The 16,888-nt window shown below is 42.8% G+C and overlaps 1 protein-coding gene across 5 annotated transcripts in view; it reads left to right on the forward strand.

Annotated features, from left to right (window-relative positions):
• AGBL4 (AGBL carboxypeptidase 4) overlaps window positions 1-16,888 on the forward strand; it is a 1,382,976-nt gene that overhangs the window by 1,294,848 nt on the left and 71,240 nt on the right. For all 5 annotated transcript variants that reach the window (XM_067008185.1, XM_067008176.1, XM_067008173.1 and 2 more), the window contains one exon: window positions 15,103-15,255. In XM_067008185.1, coding sequence (XP_066864286.1) covers window positions 15,103-15,255 — 153 coding nt within the window. The remainder of the gene's footprint in view (window positions 1-15,102; window positions 15,256-16,888) is intronic.

Genomic DNA, 16,888 nt, shown 5'->3' on the forward strand with positions numbered 1-16,888 from the left:
TCAGTCCTTTTCTTGTTTTGTCTCATCTTCTTGCTCAGACTGGGGCTTTCTGCAGGAAGGCCTGGCTTTTCCATTTGTATCTATGTCCACTCTAGATGCAGGAGTGAACACCTGGGGTGACCCCCAAGGGTGAGAATCAAGCAGAGGCTTTGGAAGCAGTGTGATGTAAGTTAGAATCCCAGTTCAGACCCTAACCTGCTATGAGATCTTGACAAGTCTGTCTCGGAGCTTCTTCTGAGAAACTAAGACCGCGATCTTATTTACCTTAGTGAATTGTTGAGAAAATCAAATGAACTCATTGGTGTGAGAATGGTTTTTAAACTCTACAAATGTGCAAGATAATGGTTATTGTCAGTAGATGTTCTATTGAACAAGGAAGAAATTTACATTTATGTAAGCTGGTTTCCCAAGCCCCTCTCACTTCTATGCTCCTGTAGCCCCTGCACCTGTTTTTGAGTCTTCCGTTGCACATGCAATTACTCTTTAAATGTCCATCTTCCCTGGAAAGTTTTGAACTCAAAGAGGTCCATATCCTTGGTGCCAAGCACAGCACTTGAACGAAGTATCACTTGAATGAAGTATCACTGTATGACTGAAAAGAATGTGTAGAGAGTGTATAATCTGCCAGATGTTTTGCCAGGTGCAAAGCCAGTCACCTCATTCAACTTCATGGAAACCCTGTGAGGTTGGGATTATTATCCCCAATTTTTAGATGAGGAAACTGAGGTGTAGGTCATAAAGCCTCCCATGGCTAAGCTGACACTTGAAGCCAAGTCTGCCAGATCCCCAAACCATGGAACTTTTGTGACTACCCTTTTCTATCATCATCATCATTGTCTCAGTCAACATGGGGGTCACCAATCACTGCTACAGTAGGCAGGAGACAGAGGTCAGCAGTTCTTCTTTTGTTCTGGGAAGGTCTGTTATGAACCCAGACCGCTTGTGCTGAGTCTTTGCTCTTTCTCCCTTTTTCTAGGCAGGAGTGGAGGAAGGGATGGAAGCCAAGGAAGTCTCCATCCTGCCAGGCCAGACCTGGCTCTTCCCGGATCCTTGGAAGAGATGTAGACATGCCTCCATTTACATGTACATCCTACTTTTAATTTCTAAGTAGAGTAGGATCGTAAGAGTAGAAAACTATTTTTACTCTTCACCTTGCTGCTACTGATGCTTTATCCCCACACCTAAGCATTACTCTCACAAATTTCCTTTGCCCTGACGTTTATTCTGCTGAGGCCCAAGAGGCCACAGATGCAGAGGCTGGGGGTTCTGAATAGCTTAGAGATGAACAGCTTAGCCCTAGATCACAAAGACATGGGTTTGAATTTCAGCTCTGCCCCTTGTGAACTCTTTGTCTCAGTTTGATAACAATGCTTCCTGCACAGGATTTTTATTACAAGACCATACATCGGAAGCACTTAATAAATATCACCAGCTTTTGATGATGGGGTCATGGTTAAGAGCATGGATGGTAGAGCCAGACTATTTGGGTCCCGCCAGTTACCGCCATGTGGTCTGGGGGAATCCCTTGAAAGTTACTTAACCTCGCTATGCCTTAGTTTCCTCACTTGTAAATGATGTTTCTATCAAACAGGGTTGTGGGAGGGTTCATGAGTGCCTGGCAGGTAGTAAGTGCCATACTGTTATTATTATCCTCCCTCCATAGCTCCGCTAACTAGAATCTAGGCCCTGAGACTCCTAACACCACACCCCGCACAGCCCCTTTCTCTGAGTGCAGGATACCTGGTCCATTCATTCACTTACTTATTTTGTCACTCAGCAAATGTCCCTGATGACTTATTGAGTGCTGGGCCCTATAATACACCCTGGGGATGCAGAGGTGAGCCAGGCATGGTCCCAGCCTTTACCAGATTCACAGACCACTCCCCCCTCCTTCTTAAAACCTTTCTTTTCTTTCTTTTCTTTTTTTTTTTTTTTCTCTTGGTTTTCATGAAACCACACTGTCCTTTTTACTTCCTCCTTCTCTGGTCACTGCCCAGTCTCCTTTGCTTCTTCCTTTACCCAAAGTCTCAACCTTAGCAGGTCCCAGGCTCAATCTTGGGACCTCTTCTGGATCCACACTCTCCCCCAGTGATGTTAAGTAGCACCTCCACGCTAATGATGCCCACATTTACATCTCTAGTCCAGTCTTCTCCCCAGGGCTCCATTTTCATATATTTAACTGCCTACCTGACATTGGTATCTGAGGGTCATTGCAAATGCAGAGATCCACATCAGAACTCCTGAACTCCTCACCACCCTCCCAGCTGGTCTGCATACCAGTTTCCTCCATCTCTCTCCACCGCACCACTATCTGCTCAGTTGCTCAAGGCATAACCCCTTGATCCATCTTTGGTTCTTCTTGCACAGAAACCGTGTGCAGGTCCTATAGAGGTGTGGCCAAAATATTTATCAGATATGTCCCTCTCTTTTCATCTCTACTGTCACCACTTCAATCCAAGCTACTATGATCTCTTAGGAGACACCAGTACATCTACTTCTACTCATGCACCACTAAAATCCATGATCTATACCGCAGGCAGGGCGATCTGTTTACAGCATTCCCCTACTGAGATGGCTTCCACCGTACATAGGAGACACTCCAAACTCTGACTCTGGCCTGCAAGGCCCTGCATGAGCTGGACCCTATAAGCCTCTCCAGGCTCACCTCCAATAATAATCATGATGCAGCCATTGGCCTTTCCTCTGGTCTTTGAAAATACCACGTTCATCCTTGCTTCAGAGCCTTTATTTACCCAGAATTCTCTTGCTGGCCTCATTGAATGGCTTGTGGTTTTCATCCTTCAAGGCTCAGCTCAAATATCAGAAGCCTTTCCTGATCACACTATCTCAAGTAGACCCTGCCCCGTCCACTCACTTATTCACCATCCTGTGGCTCACCGCATGCATTCCTAGCATGCGTTACAATCTGCCGTCACCTTGCTTAGCTGCTGTTCATGGCAAGTCGTCCCCCACCCGGAGGCCAGCTGCCCAAAGGCAGGAACCTCTTCTGTCTTGTTCACCCCCAGGTCCTGGAACGTAGTAGGTTCATAGTAAATATTTGTTAAATGAATGAAAAAACTGGATGATAAACACCTTGACAGAAGAGTATTTTAAAAATCTGTGGGAGTCCAGAAAAGAGAGCTGCTGTCCCTGGGAGAGTAAAGGAAGGCTACACAGATAAGAGGCTGTTGGGCCTGTCAGTGAAAGATGAGAAAGAAGTTACCAGGAGGGGAAAGGGAGGGGGAGTAGGCAGCCCCCCCCCAACCCCCCGCCACAGGAGTAGCAGACACAGAAGCACAGAGAGGAGAGCCTGAATGTCCTGGGGAAGTTATGGGGAGGTGGTGGGGAAGGGGGGCGGGTGTCAGCAAGGCTGGAGAGTAAAGAGAAGAGAAGCAGGAGACCAAGAGCCATAGCACGTCCCCTTGGTGCCCTAGGCTGGCTGCCTGGGTTTCTTTTGTGGTTGTTCCTCCTTTTGTCCCCATTGATTCATTCCATGCTTTTTTTGTGTGGCAGGAATGTCGGTCCAGCCACACTCAGGGAGAGGAGAGAAGCCTTAACTGGGCAACTTCAGAGATCTAGGCTATGTGTGATAAAGGACATCATTTTGTCTCTTAGAGTTGCTCAGTTGTTTTTTTTGTTTTTTTTCAATTAATTAATTAATTAATTTTTATTTTTGGCTGTGTTGGGTCTTCGTTGCTGCACGCGGACTTTCTCTAGTTGTGGTGAGCAGGGGCTACTCTTCACTGCTGTGCATGGGCTTCTCATTGCAGTGGCTTCTCTCGTTGTGGAGCACAAGCTCTGGGCACACGGGTTTTGGTAGTTGTACCTCGTGAGCTCCAGTGCGCAGGCTCAGTAGTTGTGGCACACGGGCTCTAGAGCACAGGCTCAGTAGTTGTGGCTCACTGGCATAGTTGCTCCACGGCATGTGGGGTCTTCCCGGACCAGGGCGCAAACCCGTGTCCCCTGCATTGGCAGGTGGATTCTTAACCACTGCGCCACCAGGGAAGTCCTGCTCAGTTGTTTTTAAGGAAATAATTCTCTATTTTTCTTAAAATTTCTCCTTCCTGCTTTAGGACACGCACCCTGACTTCCATAAGTATCTACTTTAACTTCTGAAAAACAGAGAGGGAGATAGTTTAGGTGATAATAAAAAAAATAGACTTGGGGCTTTTTTGCCTAGGTCCATGGGGAAAGAGCTGCCTCGGGCAAATCTGAGCAGGGGAGTTTTCTGGAAGTTCTCTAACCCTCCTTGCTCTCACCGCCCCCCCAACCTTTCTGAGAGGTTAAGCCTAAGCTTCCTTCCTGGGATGAGGGCGATTGCCTTGCTGGACCGCCAGCTCCTGCGAGCACAGCAGGATGCCTTGCGTGGCTTGTAACCAGAGCCTAGGTTTGAGTCTCTCCACTTCCTGCTGCATCCACTGGGGCGACTTACTTAAACTCTCCAAACTCTCTTGGCTTCAGCTCCCTCCGCTATACTCAGGGAACACTAAAGCAGTTTACCCTCCTCAACTTGTCCTTATCCCCACCTAAGCTTCAGTTTCTTTCTCATCTCCAAGCCTGAGATAAATCTCTCTGCCCTTTCTGGGTTGGGTTTCCCTTCTTTCATTGGATTGAATATGTGGTCCACCCTGAAGTGCTGCCCTAATGTGGAGGACTCAGCCCACATCATAGCACCAAGCTCAGGCTTTGACTTATGCCACCTGATGTGAAGCAGGGAAGCAGCTCAGAATGTAAGGGAGAAAAACCCCAAGAAAACAACAACAACAACAAAATAACGCATTTCCTTCCCGGTGTCTAGGAGGAAGCAAACTCCACACTAAATTATGTTCCAAATATGCCCTAAGGTAGTTTTAATTTTATTGGCACTGATTTTAATTTACTCTTTAGGCTCCTGATTGCAGGATGAGCTGTTGGCTGCTGGCAAGGGGACAGCCCTTCATCGCTCGGTTTTAATTAAGTTTCTTAAGTTCAGAAGGAAAGAACAGAGATGCTGTCCCCGCTTCTATTCTCAATCCCAAACTGTAATAAAGGGCCCTGACTTAGCTGCACGCCCCTTGCTCTGACACAGCCACAGAAAAGTACCTCATTTGACTGCTGGAAAAACATTCAGATGCAGCTGTTCATTCATTTAATTCACTCATTATTCCATCAATTTACTGATTCATTTTCTATTCATTCCCTTACCAGACCTCTAATGATAACCTACTATATACCAGGCCTTGCTCTGGTCCTGTGGATTTAAAAAATCAGCAATGTATGGTCCCTGCCCTGAAAGAGTCCACATTCTAATGGTAGATGGAGATAAACAAAGCATTATTACGCCATGTGGCCAGTGCCAGGAGAGAGAATTATGAGAGCACAGAGGAGGCTGTTAACTCATCCCTGAAGGATAAAATAAGGCTATTTGAATTTACATTTTGTACCAGTTGGATGACTAATATTAGATGCTATAACAAGCAATCCCCAAATCTCAGTGGCTTAATATAGTAAAGGTTCATCACAATCTAATGCAGGTCAGGTGACTCGCCTGGTAATTTTCCTCTCAGTGTTGATTCAGCGACCTAAACCTTATCCTTCTTACTACCTAGCCTTTTTTATTTTTTTTTTTTGCGGTACTCAGTCCTCTCACTGTTGTGGCCTCTCCCATTGCGGAGCACAGGCTCTGGATGCGCAGGCTCAGCGGCCATGGCTCACGGGCCCAGCCGCTCCGTGGCATGTGGGATCTTCCCAGACCAGGGCACGAAGCCGTGTCCCCTGCATCGGCAGGCGGACTCTCAACCACTGTGCCACCAGGGAAGCCCTACGTAGCCTTTTTCCTTCTTACGATACCATTGTTTTTACATGTAGCTTCCATGCACAAGAGCAAGAATGTGGGTGATTGTGTACAAGTTTAATGGCCAGGCTTGGAAGTGACACTTGTTACCACTGCCCACATCCCATTTGATCCTAACCATATATCAAAGTAGACTGGGAGATGTCTTCCATGGTCCAGGAAAAGGAAATGGAACTGGTGAGCATCCACTTAGTTTCTGCTTTAAATATTAAGGTTGTGTCAGAGTTAGCCAGATAAAGAGATCATGTATTCCAGGCAGAGAAGACATTCATTGTGTGTAAATATGGAGACAAAAGTCACAAGGGTAGAGGTTTGAAGTACTCCAAGCAGCACCATAGGACTGGAGTGTAGAATATCAGACCAGAATTGGCAAGAGCTGAGACTAGACAGGGGCCAGATCACGCAGGACCTATGCAAATATATTAAGGGGTTTGGACTCTATACTGTGAGCAACAGGGAATGGTAGAACAGTTTTAACTAGAGAATTTTATTTTTTTATTTATTTTTGGTTATGCCACATGGCATGTGGGATCCCTGTTCCCCAACCAGGGATTGAACCTGCGACCCTGCAGTGGAAACACAGAATCTTAACCACTGGGCTGCCAAGGAAGTCCCAATTTGTTTGCATTTTATTTATTTATTTATTTTAAAATTTTTCTTAAAAAATATTTATTTTCCTTAATTTCTCTTTCTGACCTTTTGTTGTTAGTGTATAGGAATGCAAGAGATTTCTCTGTGTTAATTTTGTATCCTGCAACTTTACCAAATTCACTGAATAACTAGTAGTTTTCTGGTAGCATCTTTAGGATTCTCTATGTATAGTATCATGTCATCTGCAAACAGTGACAGTTTTACTTTCTCTTTTCCAATTTGGATTCCTTTTATTTCTTTTTCTTCTCTGATTGCTGTGGCTAAGACTTTCAAAACTATGTTGAATAATAGTGGCGAGAGTGGACATCCTTGTCTTAGAGGAAATCTTAGAGGAAATGCTTTCAGTTTTTCACCATTGAGAATGATGTTTGCTGTGGGTTTGTTCTATATGACCTTTATTATGTTGAGGTAGGTTCCCTTTATGCCCCCTTTCTGGAGAGTTTTTATCATAAATGGGTGTTGAATTTTGCCAAAAGCTTTTTCTGCATCTATTGAGATGATCATATGGTTTTTATCCTTCAGTCTGTTAATATGGTGTATCACATTGATTGATTTGCTTATATTGAAGAATGCTTGCATCCCTGGGATAAATCCCACTTGATCAGGGTGTATGATCCTTTTAATGTGTTGTTAGATTCTATTTGCTAGTATTTTGTTGAGGATTTTTGCATCTATATTCATCAGTGATATTGGTCTGTAATTTTCTTTTTTTGTAGTAGCTTTGTCTGGTTTTGGTGTCAGGGTGATGGTGGCCCTGTAGAATGAGTTTGGGAGGGTTCCTTCCTCTGCAAACTTTTGGAAGAGTTTGAGAAGGATGGGTGTTAGTTCTTCTCTAAATGTTTGATAGAATTCACCTGTGAAGCCCTCTGGTCCTGGACTTTTGTTCGTTGGAAGATTTTTCACCATTGCAACACAAAGAATAAAATACCTAGGAACAAACCTACCTAAGGAGGTAAAAGACCTGTACTCAGAAAACTATAAGACACTGATGAAAGAAATCAAAGATGACACAAACAAATGGAGAGATATACCATGTTCTTGGACTGGAAGAATCAATATTGTGAAAATGGCTATACTACACAAAGCAATCTACAGATTCAATGCAATCCCTATCAAATTACCAATGGCATTTTTTTACAGAACTAGAAAAAAATCTTAAAATTTGTATGAAGACACAAAAGACCCCAAATAGACAAAGCACTCTTGAGAAAAAAAAAAAAAACGGACCTGGAGGAATCAGACTCCCTGACTTCAGACTCTACTACAAAGCTAATCAAGACAATATGATACTGACACAAAAACAGAAATATAGATCAATGGAACAGGATAGAAAGCCCAGAGATAAACCCACGCACCTATGGTCAACTAATCTTTGACAAAGGGGGCAATGATATACAATGGAGAACAGACAGTCCCTTCAATAAGTGGGGCTGGGAAAACTGGACAGCTACATGTAAAAGAATGAAATTAGAACACTCCCTAACACCATACACAAAAATAAACTCAAAATGGATTAAAGAACTAAATGTAAGACCGGACACTATAAAACTCTTAGAGGAAAACATAAAAAGACCACTCTTTGACATAAATCACAGCAAGATGTTTTTTGACCCACCTCCTAGAGTAATGGAAATAAAACCAAAAATAAACAAATGGGACCTAATGAAACTTAAAAGCTTTTGCACAGCAAAGGAAACTATAAACAAGACAAAAAGACAACCCTAAGAATGGGAGAAAATATTTGCAAATAAATCAATGGACAAAGGATTAATCTCCAAAATATATAAACAGCTCATGCAACTTAATATCAAGAAAACAAACGACCCAATCAAAATAGTGGCAGAAGATCTAACTAGACATTTCTCCAAAGAAGACATACAGCTGGCCAAGAGGCACATTAGAAGCTGCTTAACATTACTAATTATTAAAGAAATGCAAATCAAAACTACAATGAGGTATCACCTCACACCTGTTAGAATGGGCATCATCAGAAAATCTACAAATAATAAATGCTGGAGAGGATGTGCAGAAAAAAGGAACCCTCTTGCACTGTTGGTAGGAATGTAAATTGATACAGCCACTATGGAGAACAGTATGGAGGTTCCTTAAAAAAGTAGAAATAGAATTACCATATGACCCAGCATTCCCACTACTGGGCATATACCCAGAGAAAACCAAAATTCAATAAGTCACATGCACCCCAATATTCATTGCAGCAGTCTTTACAATAGCCAAGTTATGGAAGCAACCTTAATGTCCATCGACTGAAGAATGCATAAAGAAGATGTGTTATGTGTATACAGTGGAATATTACTCAACCATCAAAAGGAAAGAAATTGGGTCATTTGTAGAAGAGACATGGATGGACCTAGAGACTGTCATACTGAGTGAAATAAGTCAGAAAGGGAAAAACAAACATCGTATATAACACATATATGTGGAATCTAGAAGAATGGTACAGATGAACCAGCTTGCAAGGCAGAAATAGAGACACAGATGTAGAGAACAAGTGTATGGACACCTATAGCAGACAGCAGGGGAGGGAGGCATTGGATGGATTGGGATTGACATATATACACTAATAGGTATAAAATAGATAACTAATAAGAACCTGCTATATAGCACAGGGAACTCTACTTCACTTTGCTGTACAGTAGAAACTAACACACCATTGTAAAACTGCTATACCCCAATAAATTTTTTTTTAATAAAAGTATTTATTTTATTTATTTGGCTGCACCAGGTCTTTGTTTTGGCATGCAGGATCTTTGTTGCAGCATGCGTGGTCTTCGTTGCAGTGTGCAGGATATCTAGCTGTGAAGTGCAGGATCTTTTAGTTTTAGTGTGTGGGATCTTTAGTTGCGGCATGCGGCTCTTAGTTGCAGCATGTGGGCTCTAGTTCCCTGCCCAGAGATCAAACCTGGGCCCCCTGCATTGGGAGCATGGAGTCTTAACTGCTGAACCACCAGGGAAGTCCCTTGTTTGCATTTTAAAAGGTCACTTAGAAGCAGCAAAAAAACCAGGTCAGAAGCTATTGTAGTAGACTAAGAAAGAGATGGAACTCGAATCAGACATGGTCCCTATCCTCAAAGAGCTCATAGGCAGACAGACATACTTTTCAGCCAGATTACAGTAACAAGTACTGACATCAAAGCCCAAGCAAGAAGCTGTTTGGAGAAGGAGGGATTTATTTTAACTGAGCATGAGAAGAAATCATAAAAAGTTTAAGAAAGCCATATCTTTTCTCTCTCATCCAACAGCCACTTTTAAAGATGGGGAAACTGAGGCACAGTGAAGAGCTGCTACTTATTCGTGGTCACAGATTATGTTTACATTAGATGTAAACAGAGGTAGGAACTCTGCTCTGCCTTTCCTTCTCCATTCTAATGAACCAACATAAGTCCATAAAGCCAGTTTAGGTACAAAACATCATAAGGATGATGAGGAAATTAGTATTTGTGGTCTTTGGCATTTCCAGCATAGTGCTAAATATGTGTAATGAAGAGGGAAAAGAACTAAGATTTCAAACTCAGACCCTATGCAGGCAAATTCCCTAGATCTTTTTCTACTCCAGGTAGAATTTAGACTCTCAGAGTGGGAGGGGATCTTAGAAACTAAATAGTCCTTTAACATTGTTTTGAAGATACTAGCCAATGCAGGTAGATACAAAAAAGAAATTAGAAGCATAAAAACTCGAAAAGAGGAGACAAAATTGCTAAGTGTATGTGATAAGATTGCAAACCTGGAAAATACTGTCCCCTTTATTCACCTCAGTCATCCTCACCTCCTGGCTGTTCCTTGAACATGCCAAGTACATTTACTTCTTCTACTGGGAAGACTATTAACCTGATATCCTCAAAACTAACTCTCCAGGCTTCCCTGGTGGCGCAGTGGTTGAGAATCCGCCTGCCGATGTAGGAGACACGGGTTCGTGCCCTGGTCCGGGAAGATCCCACATGCCGCGGAGCAACTAAGTCCGTGAGCCATGGCCGCTAGGCCTGCGCATCCGGAGCCTGTGCTCCACAACGGGAGAGGCCACAACAGTGAGAGGCCCGCATACCGCAAAAAAAAAAAAAAACAAACAAAAAAACAAAAACTAACTCTCCTACTCCATTCAAGTCTCTGTTTTTCCAGAACCTCTATTACTTTCTATTCTCTTACTATGCTTTATTTGTTTCCATGGCATTTATACCTCCTGACATCTAGTATTTATATTAATTGGTTTATTTTCTTTCTCTCCCATAGAATGTAAACTCTTTGAGATCAGGAGCTTTCTGTTGTGTTCATTGATATATCCGAGTGCCCAGAAAACTCCCTGGTGCATATTCCCAGTGCCTAGAACACTATATGACACATAGTAGGTATTCAGTGGTTATTTGTTGAATAAGTAAGCAAATGAATGAAAACTCAAAAAAAAATGAGAAATTATTATAAGAACTAATAGAATTAGTGAGGTGTCTGGGTACATATTTAAACCATTGAAAATCAGAGCCTTTATATGTATAAAGAACTACCAGTTAGAAGATTTAATGGAAGATATCATGTTTACAACAACAACTAAAAATATAAACTGCCTTGGCATCAAAAAGAATGTTCAAGGTCTATATGAAGAAAGAAAAAAAAAAAAAAGCTATTAAAACTTTCTGCTGTATCCCAAAGAAAATGGAATAAATGGAAAATCAAAGCATATTCTTGGATTGGAAGCCTCAAAGTGATAAGAGTCTTGACAGGATTGGGGGAGCAAGGAAAATTAAAGAAGCTAATTACAAAGATTGTATAGAAAAATATGCAAGAAAATACAGGAAAGTATGGGGAAAGAAGCATAATGAGGTAATACTAGCCCTCCAAATATTAACATACATTATAAATGTAACATAATTAAAATTGTGTAGTACTGACACATGACTAGACAAATGATTAGAAGAGAATAGAAAGTCCAACAATCAACCCAAATACATACAAAAAAATTATATGGTAAAGATGGCTTTTCAAGTCACTGGGGAAAAGATGCACAATTTGATAAATGGTATGGGGCAATAAAGTTTAACCCTTACCTCACACCCTACATCCATGTAAATTAAAATTGAAATGAAATCTTTAAATATAAGAAGTGAAACAATAGAAATAGTAGAAGAAACAATGAAAGAATTCAACCCAGAAACCACAAAAGGCTGATAAATCTGTCTAAAAAGTTAGCATTAAAAATTTCCACATGGAAAAAGAGTACTAGCAGATGTAAAGTTAAAAGACAAATGACAAACTGAGCAAAAATATTTTTATACTACACACAAAGGCTGATTTCTCTAGTATATAGTTTCTATAAATCAATAAGGAATAAAGCCCTGAAACCCAATTTTTAAAATGAACAACGGAAATGAACAGAGAATTCATAGAAAAGAAAAGGCTAATAGTTCCTAAATATGTGAAAAGTAATAACCATATAATAAAAGATAATTATACTAAAAGAAATTCAGATTAAAACTAATCTTAGATACCATTTTCACCACCAAATTGGAAAGTATCAAAGAGTTTGATCACATCCATGTTTGCAAGGTAATCATGAAACTGATGCTGTTATACATTGCTACGATTGTAAACTGGTCCTTCTTAGGAGGTCAGTTCATCAATGTTGATCAGAATCACAAAATGCACATAGGACCCAGAAATTCTACTTCTAGGAATTTATCCTACGTATAATTGTATATGTGTGAAATGGTGTTTATAACAGAGTCAATCACTAAGACTGTAACAGAAGGTTGGAAACAAATGTCTGTCAGTGGGGAACTGGCTAGTTTATATATGACTGTTTAAAAAAATGAGGTAACCACGTACTGAGAAAGAATTATCTCTAAAATATGTTGAGAGGGAAGAAAGTTGATCCAAAAATTGTGGTTTTATTTTTTATTTTTAATTGTGTTTTTATACCACGCGGCTTGCAGGATCTTAGTTCCCCAAGCAGGGACTGAACCCAGGCCCTCAGCGGTGAAAAGCAGAGTCCTAACCACTGGTCTGCCAGGGAATTCCCCAAATGACGTGTTTTTCGTGTGCTACCTTTTGTGTGCAAAAGGGGGCAAAGGGGTTTGGGGGAGGAATGTTTACTCGTTGGTGTGTAAATGATCTCTGGAAGTTTATATGAGAAACTGGTAATGTGAGATGCCTCTGGGGAGTGTGCCTGGGTGCCTGGAGGACAGGGGTAGAAGGGAGATTGTTCATTGTAAATTCTTTCATATCTTATTGACTTTTGAACCAGGTAAATCAATCAATAAAATTCACTTTACGGTTATTTAAAGTAAAATCACATTAGGCGCCAGGTGTCAGGATGGGGCAGTGGAAGCCACTCCAGACTGGTTTTCGGAGGAGCCAGGTTCTAATTCTTATTCCTTCACTAACTTGCTGGCTGACCTTAAGCAGGAAACCTCCCCACTCCGAGCTGATCTGGGAAATGTCAGAGAAACTGGTTGCTAATAGCTCCCACATCCAGAGATATAAACTGCAGTTTTTCCTTACCCATTTCTTAAGTCATCTCTCTACCACCTCCTTTCCTCTGCAGCTCATCAAAAGCTCGGAGGAAAAGACAGACAATTGAAGAAAATAAAATTGCAAAGATGACTTTTATTGGGCTCCTGTTGATTCACTGCATATTCCACCTCCAAAGCTGAAAATGATGAGTTTAATATCACACAGAGCTCTGCATCTTGTATCTCTCAGAAGGCAGCTTACACCACCCAGAGAACTGGGAGCTCAGCAAGACATTATTTTTCACTCCAAGTCTGAGGCAAATGAAATGACAGTCATGAGGCCCACATTCTAGAAGCAACATGGTTTTCATTTGGTCTTAACTTCGTTTGAAAGTGTCCCAAGGAGGGAGAATTCTTCTAAGCCTGGATTTTTCTTCTTTCCCAGGACTACATGCTAGAAAGCAGATGGAAAGGTAGCCAGGTCTTGCCTTGGCTGTTTCTAGTGTTACCCATTAACGGTGATACGTTAACTATGTCAAGGGTCAGGAGACCTGGGTTTCAGTCCCCGTTATTCCCATGTTACTCTCAGAAAGGACAGATATATAGGAAGAGAAAGTCAGAGTTGAGGGACATTGAAGTTCTAAGGGCCTGAAAATTCCCCCATTCCTGGCAGTCTATTGCAGTGTCTGGAATGATCCCGCTGGGTGGTTTATTCATTCATTTTGCATCTGGCTACAGAGCATCCTTCACGGACAGGCACTGGGTGCTTTCCAGAAAATCCCCCTACCTTCGGGGAGCTCATAGATGAGAAGGTTAACAAATAACATTACATCAAGCTAGGGAGTGACTTAATTACATGTGAGCAGAGAGCAGAGACAGCCTAGTCACAATTACCTTTATAGACAACAAGGTTATTTTTTCCCATACACTATGTATTATTGGGGAGTAGGTGTGGCATCATGAAATGAGGTTAAATAAAAGAATTAACAAAGATGTCCTATGTAAAGCTCCCAAATGGTGTCTGGCATGCATTAACTATGCAGTAAATGATAATAATTGGATAATAATTGGTTGGAATTAAAATACCCATTTTTCAAATAAAAATTTTGAAGCGGGTACATGATTTACCCCAGATTCCCTCAGCTAGAAATGGCCCACTTGGGGCAAAACCATTAGCAGGCCCAATTTAAATACAATGATGTCACCTGAAGGTGTTTCTCATCAATCAGAGAAACAAATTCTGCTAATGCCTTTAGACATGAATGTATTAACTGTTCTGGATAGGTAGCGTCACTTCAGAAGACCTCTAAAGAGGGCTGCTAATGGTAGTGCTCTGAGACCCTGAAGGCGGATGGTGTTAAAAGTAAGGAGAGGTATCTCCCTGGTGGCAAAATGGTTAAGAATCTGCTTGCCGATGCAGGGGGCACAGGTTGGACCACTGGTCCGGGAAGATCCCACATGCCACGGAGCAACTAAGCCCATGCTCCACAAATACTGAGCCTGTGCTCAAGAGCCGCGAGCCACAACTACTGAGCCTACGTGCCACAACCACTGAAGCCTGTGCACCTAGAGCCTGTACTCCACAGGGAAGATACCGCAATGAGAAGCCCGCACACCGCAACAAGAGAAAGCACGCACGCAGCAACAAAGACCCAACACAGCCAAAAATTTAAAAATAAATAAATAAATTTATTAAAAAAATAAAAGTAAGGAGAAATTGATCCTTGCTACTCTCAACCCCTCCAATCACATTGCAGATAGTTGCTACATCTTTTTTTTTTTTTTTTAAATTTTTTTTGCGGTACTCGGGCCTCTCACTGTTGTGGCCTCTCCCGTTGCGGAGCACAGGCTCCAGATGCGCAGGCTCCGGATGCGCAGGCTCAGCGGCCATGGCTCACGGGCCCAGCCGCTCCGCGGCATGTGGGATCTTCCCGGACCGGGGCACGAACCCGTGTCCCCTGCATCGGCAGGCAGACTCTCAACCACTGCGCCACCAGGGAAGCCCTAGTTGCTACATCTGAGGAGACATAGGGCTAGCTCACAAGGAAATGTGTGTGTGTGTGTGTGTGTGTGTGTGTGTGTGTGTGTGTGTGTGTGTGTGTGTGTTTAAGGCAAACTCTGTGGCCCCGATGTCTCATTTGTTATCCTTTCTCTCAACAGAAAACAAGCCTGGAGTTTTATATTGACATCCACGCCCACTCCACCATGATGAATGGCTTCATGTATGGCAACATCTTTGAAGATGAGGAACGGTTCCAGAGGCAGGCCATCTTCCCCAAGCTCCTCTGCCAGAATGCCGAGGACTTCTCCTATGTGAGTGGAGAGTTCTCTGTCAGGCAGCCCCAGCTTCTCTCCCCAAACTGCCCCTTCCCTCCCATCGCCTCCCTGTCTTTCCCCTCACTCTGTTCAGTTTTGTTTAACATTCACAGGACACCTACTCTGTGCTGGGTCTTGCGTGGGTGATGAAGATAGAGGTAAACAAGCTCTGCCCATACCTGCAAGCAGCTCATCACCCATCAGGGAGGGAGACTCTCTGAAAAGACAGCGCTTGGTTTGTCTGAGGAGCTGGCATTTGTTTCGTTGATCTGATTCCAGCGTTAACAAGAGAAGAAACTCACTGAGCATCTCCCAGGGCCAGACCCTGGCCCAGGGTCTGCTTTCACAGACCTTTGACCTTCATTCTGTGAGAAGCAGCCTAACATGTCTGCTGACGGGGGTCATATGTCTACCATCCTCTTCCTCCATAGCCCTTTCTGGGCCCCAATTTCTTTGTCAGTAATTTGTGGGTGATAATTTTTTGCCTTGCCTGCCTCATCTCTTCCTGGGAGGACAAACGCAGTAATAGATATGAAAGTACTTTGCAGGCAGTAAAGATCTCAACAGACTCCAGACACTGTCGTTACTACCCCCTTACATGCCAGGAAGGACTGGAGAGGCTGTGGACTGGCAGTTAGAATAATTTGCAGCAAAAAGTAATATTGAGAAATGGCAGGGAAGATAAGGGGGGGAATCAACCTGTGGTGGAAGCAAACTCGGGAAAGAGTTTTTGCACATTTTTCTTTGTTTTGATACGAAATCTCTGAGGCCTGTTATTTCCGTGTGGCCAGAGGGGGAGAGGCCCACAAAGGGCATGGCAATTTTTGAAGTTGCTGAGCTGAAAACGTGCCTGCTCGTTGCTTCAGGCCTAGACATTAGTGGAGAGAGGATGAATTTCTCCATGAGGTAAGATGTACTTTGAACCCCAGAATCTTGGAATGCCCCTCCAGGAAAGGAACTGGGAGATTATTTAGCCCAATCCAACACTTTATACCCAAGAGACACTTAAAGCCCAGAGAAGTTGGGTATCTAAGGCAAGGTCCCTCAGCATCTGAAACAGGTAGAATGAGATGGCTGCTCATTAGTAGCTCGGGGATAAAAACAGCCATGCTTATTATTGTGGGAATCTCTGGAAGATGGCCAACCCTTGGCTTTTTGAAACCACTCCAGTTTCAGAGCAGAGTGTGGTCTTCTGGGGGAGACCCTGGGAGACTGTGATTCTCCGGGAGGCTGGGCCACAGACTTCAGAGACCCTCACAGGGGTGAGGTTTCCAGGGTCTACAAAAAGGATGTAGTCTAGGAGCTTTATTTCTGGCCTTGCCTGATGGAGTTCCTGCATTGCAGCCTCCTTGAGAGCTTAGGGCTTGGGTCAAAGTCATCTATCCTAGTCCAGCCTCTGTCTCCCCTCTTCTCAGTACCCAACTCTAGAATGAGAGAGTTGGATTTCACTACATGGGCTTCAACTTCAACAGTCCTTTCTGATCTGAGACTCTAATTTTCTGATCCTTTCCTTTACGTCAAAATGCGCACACACATACATACACACAGCTCTCTTTCTTTCAGTGTCTCTATATCTGTCTTGTTTTGCTGTTTTCTTTCTCCCTCTTCCTCCCCACCCCCTTTTCCTTCT

This window comes from Kogia breviceps, chromosome 1 (genome assembly GCF_026419965.1).
Source record: "Kogia breviceps isolate mKogBre1 chromosome 1, mKogBre1 haplotype 1, whole genome shotgun sequence".
NCBI lineage: Eukaryota > Metazoa > Chordata > Mammalia > Artiodactyla > Physeteridae > Kogia > Kogia breviceps.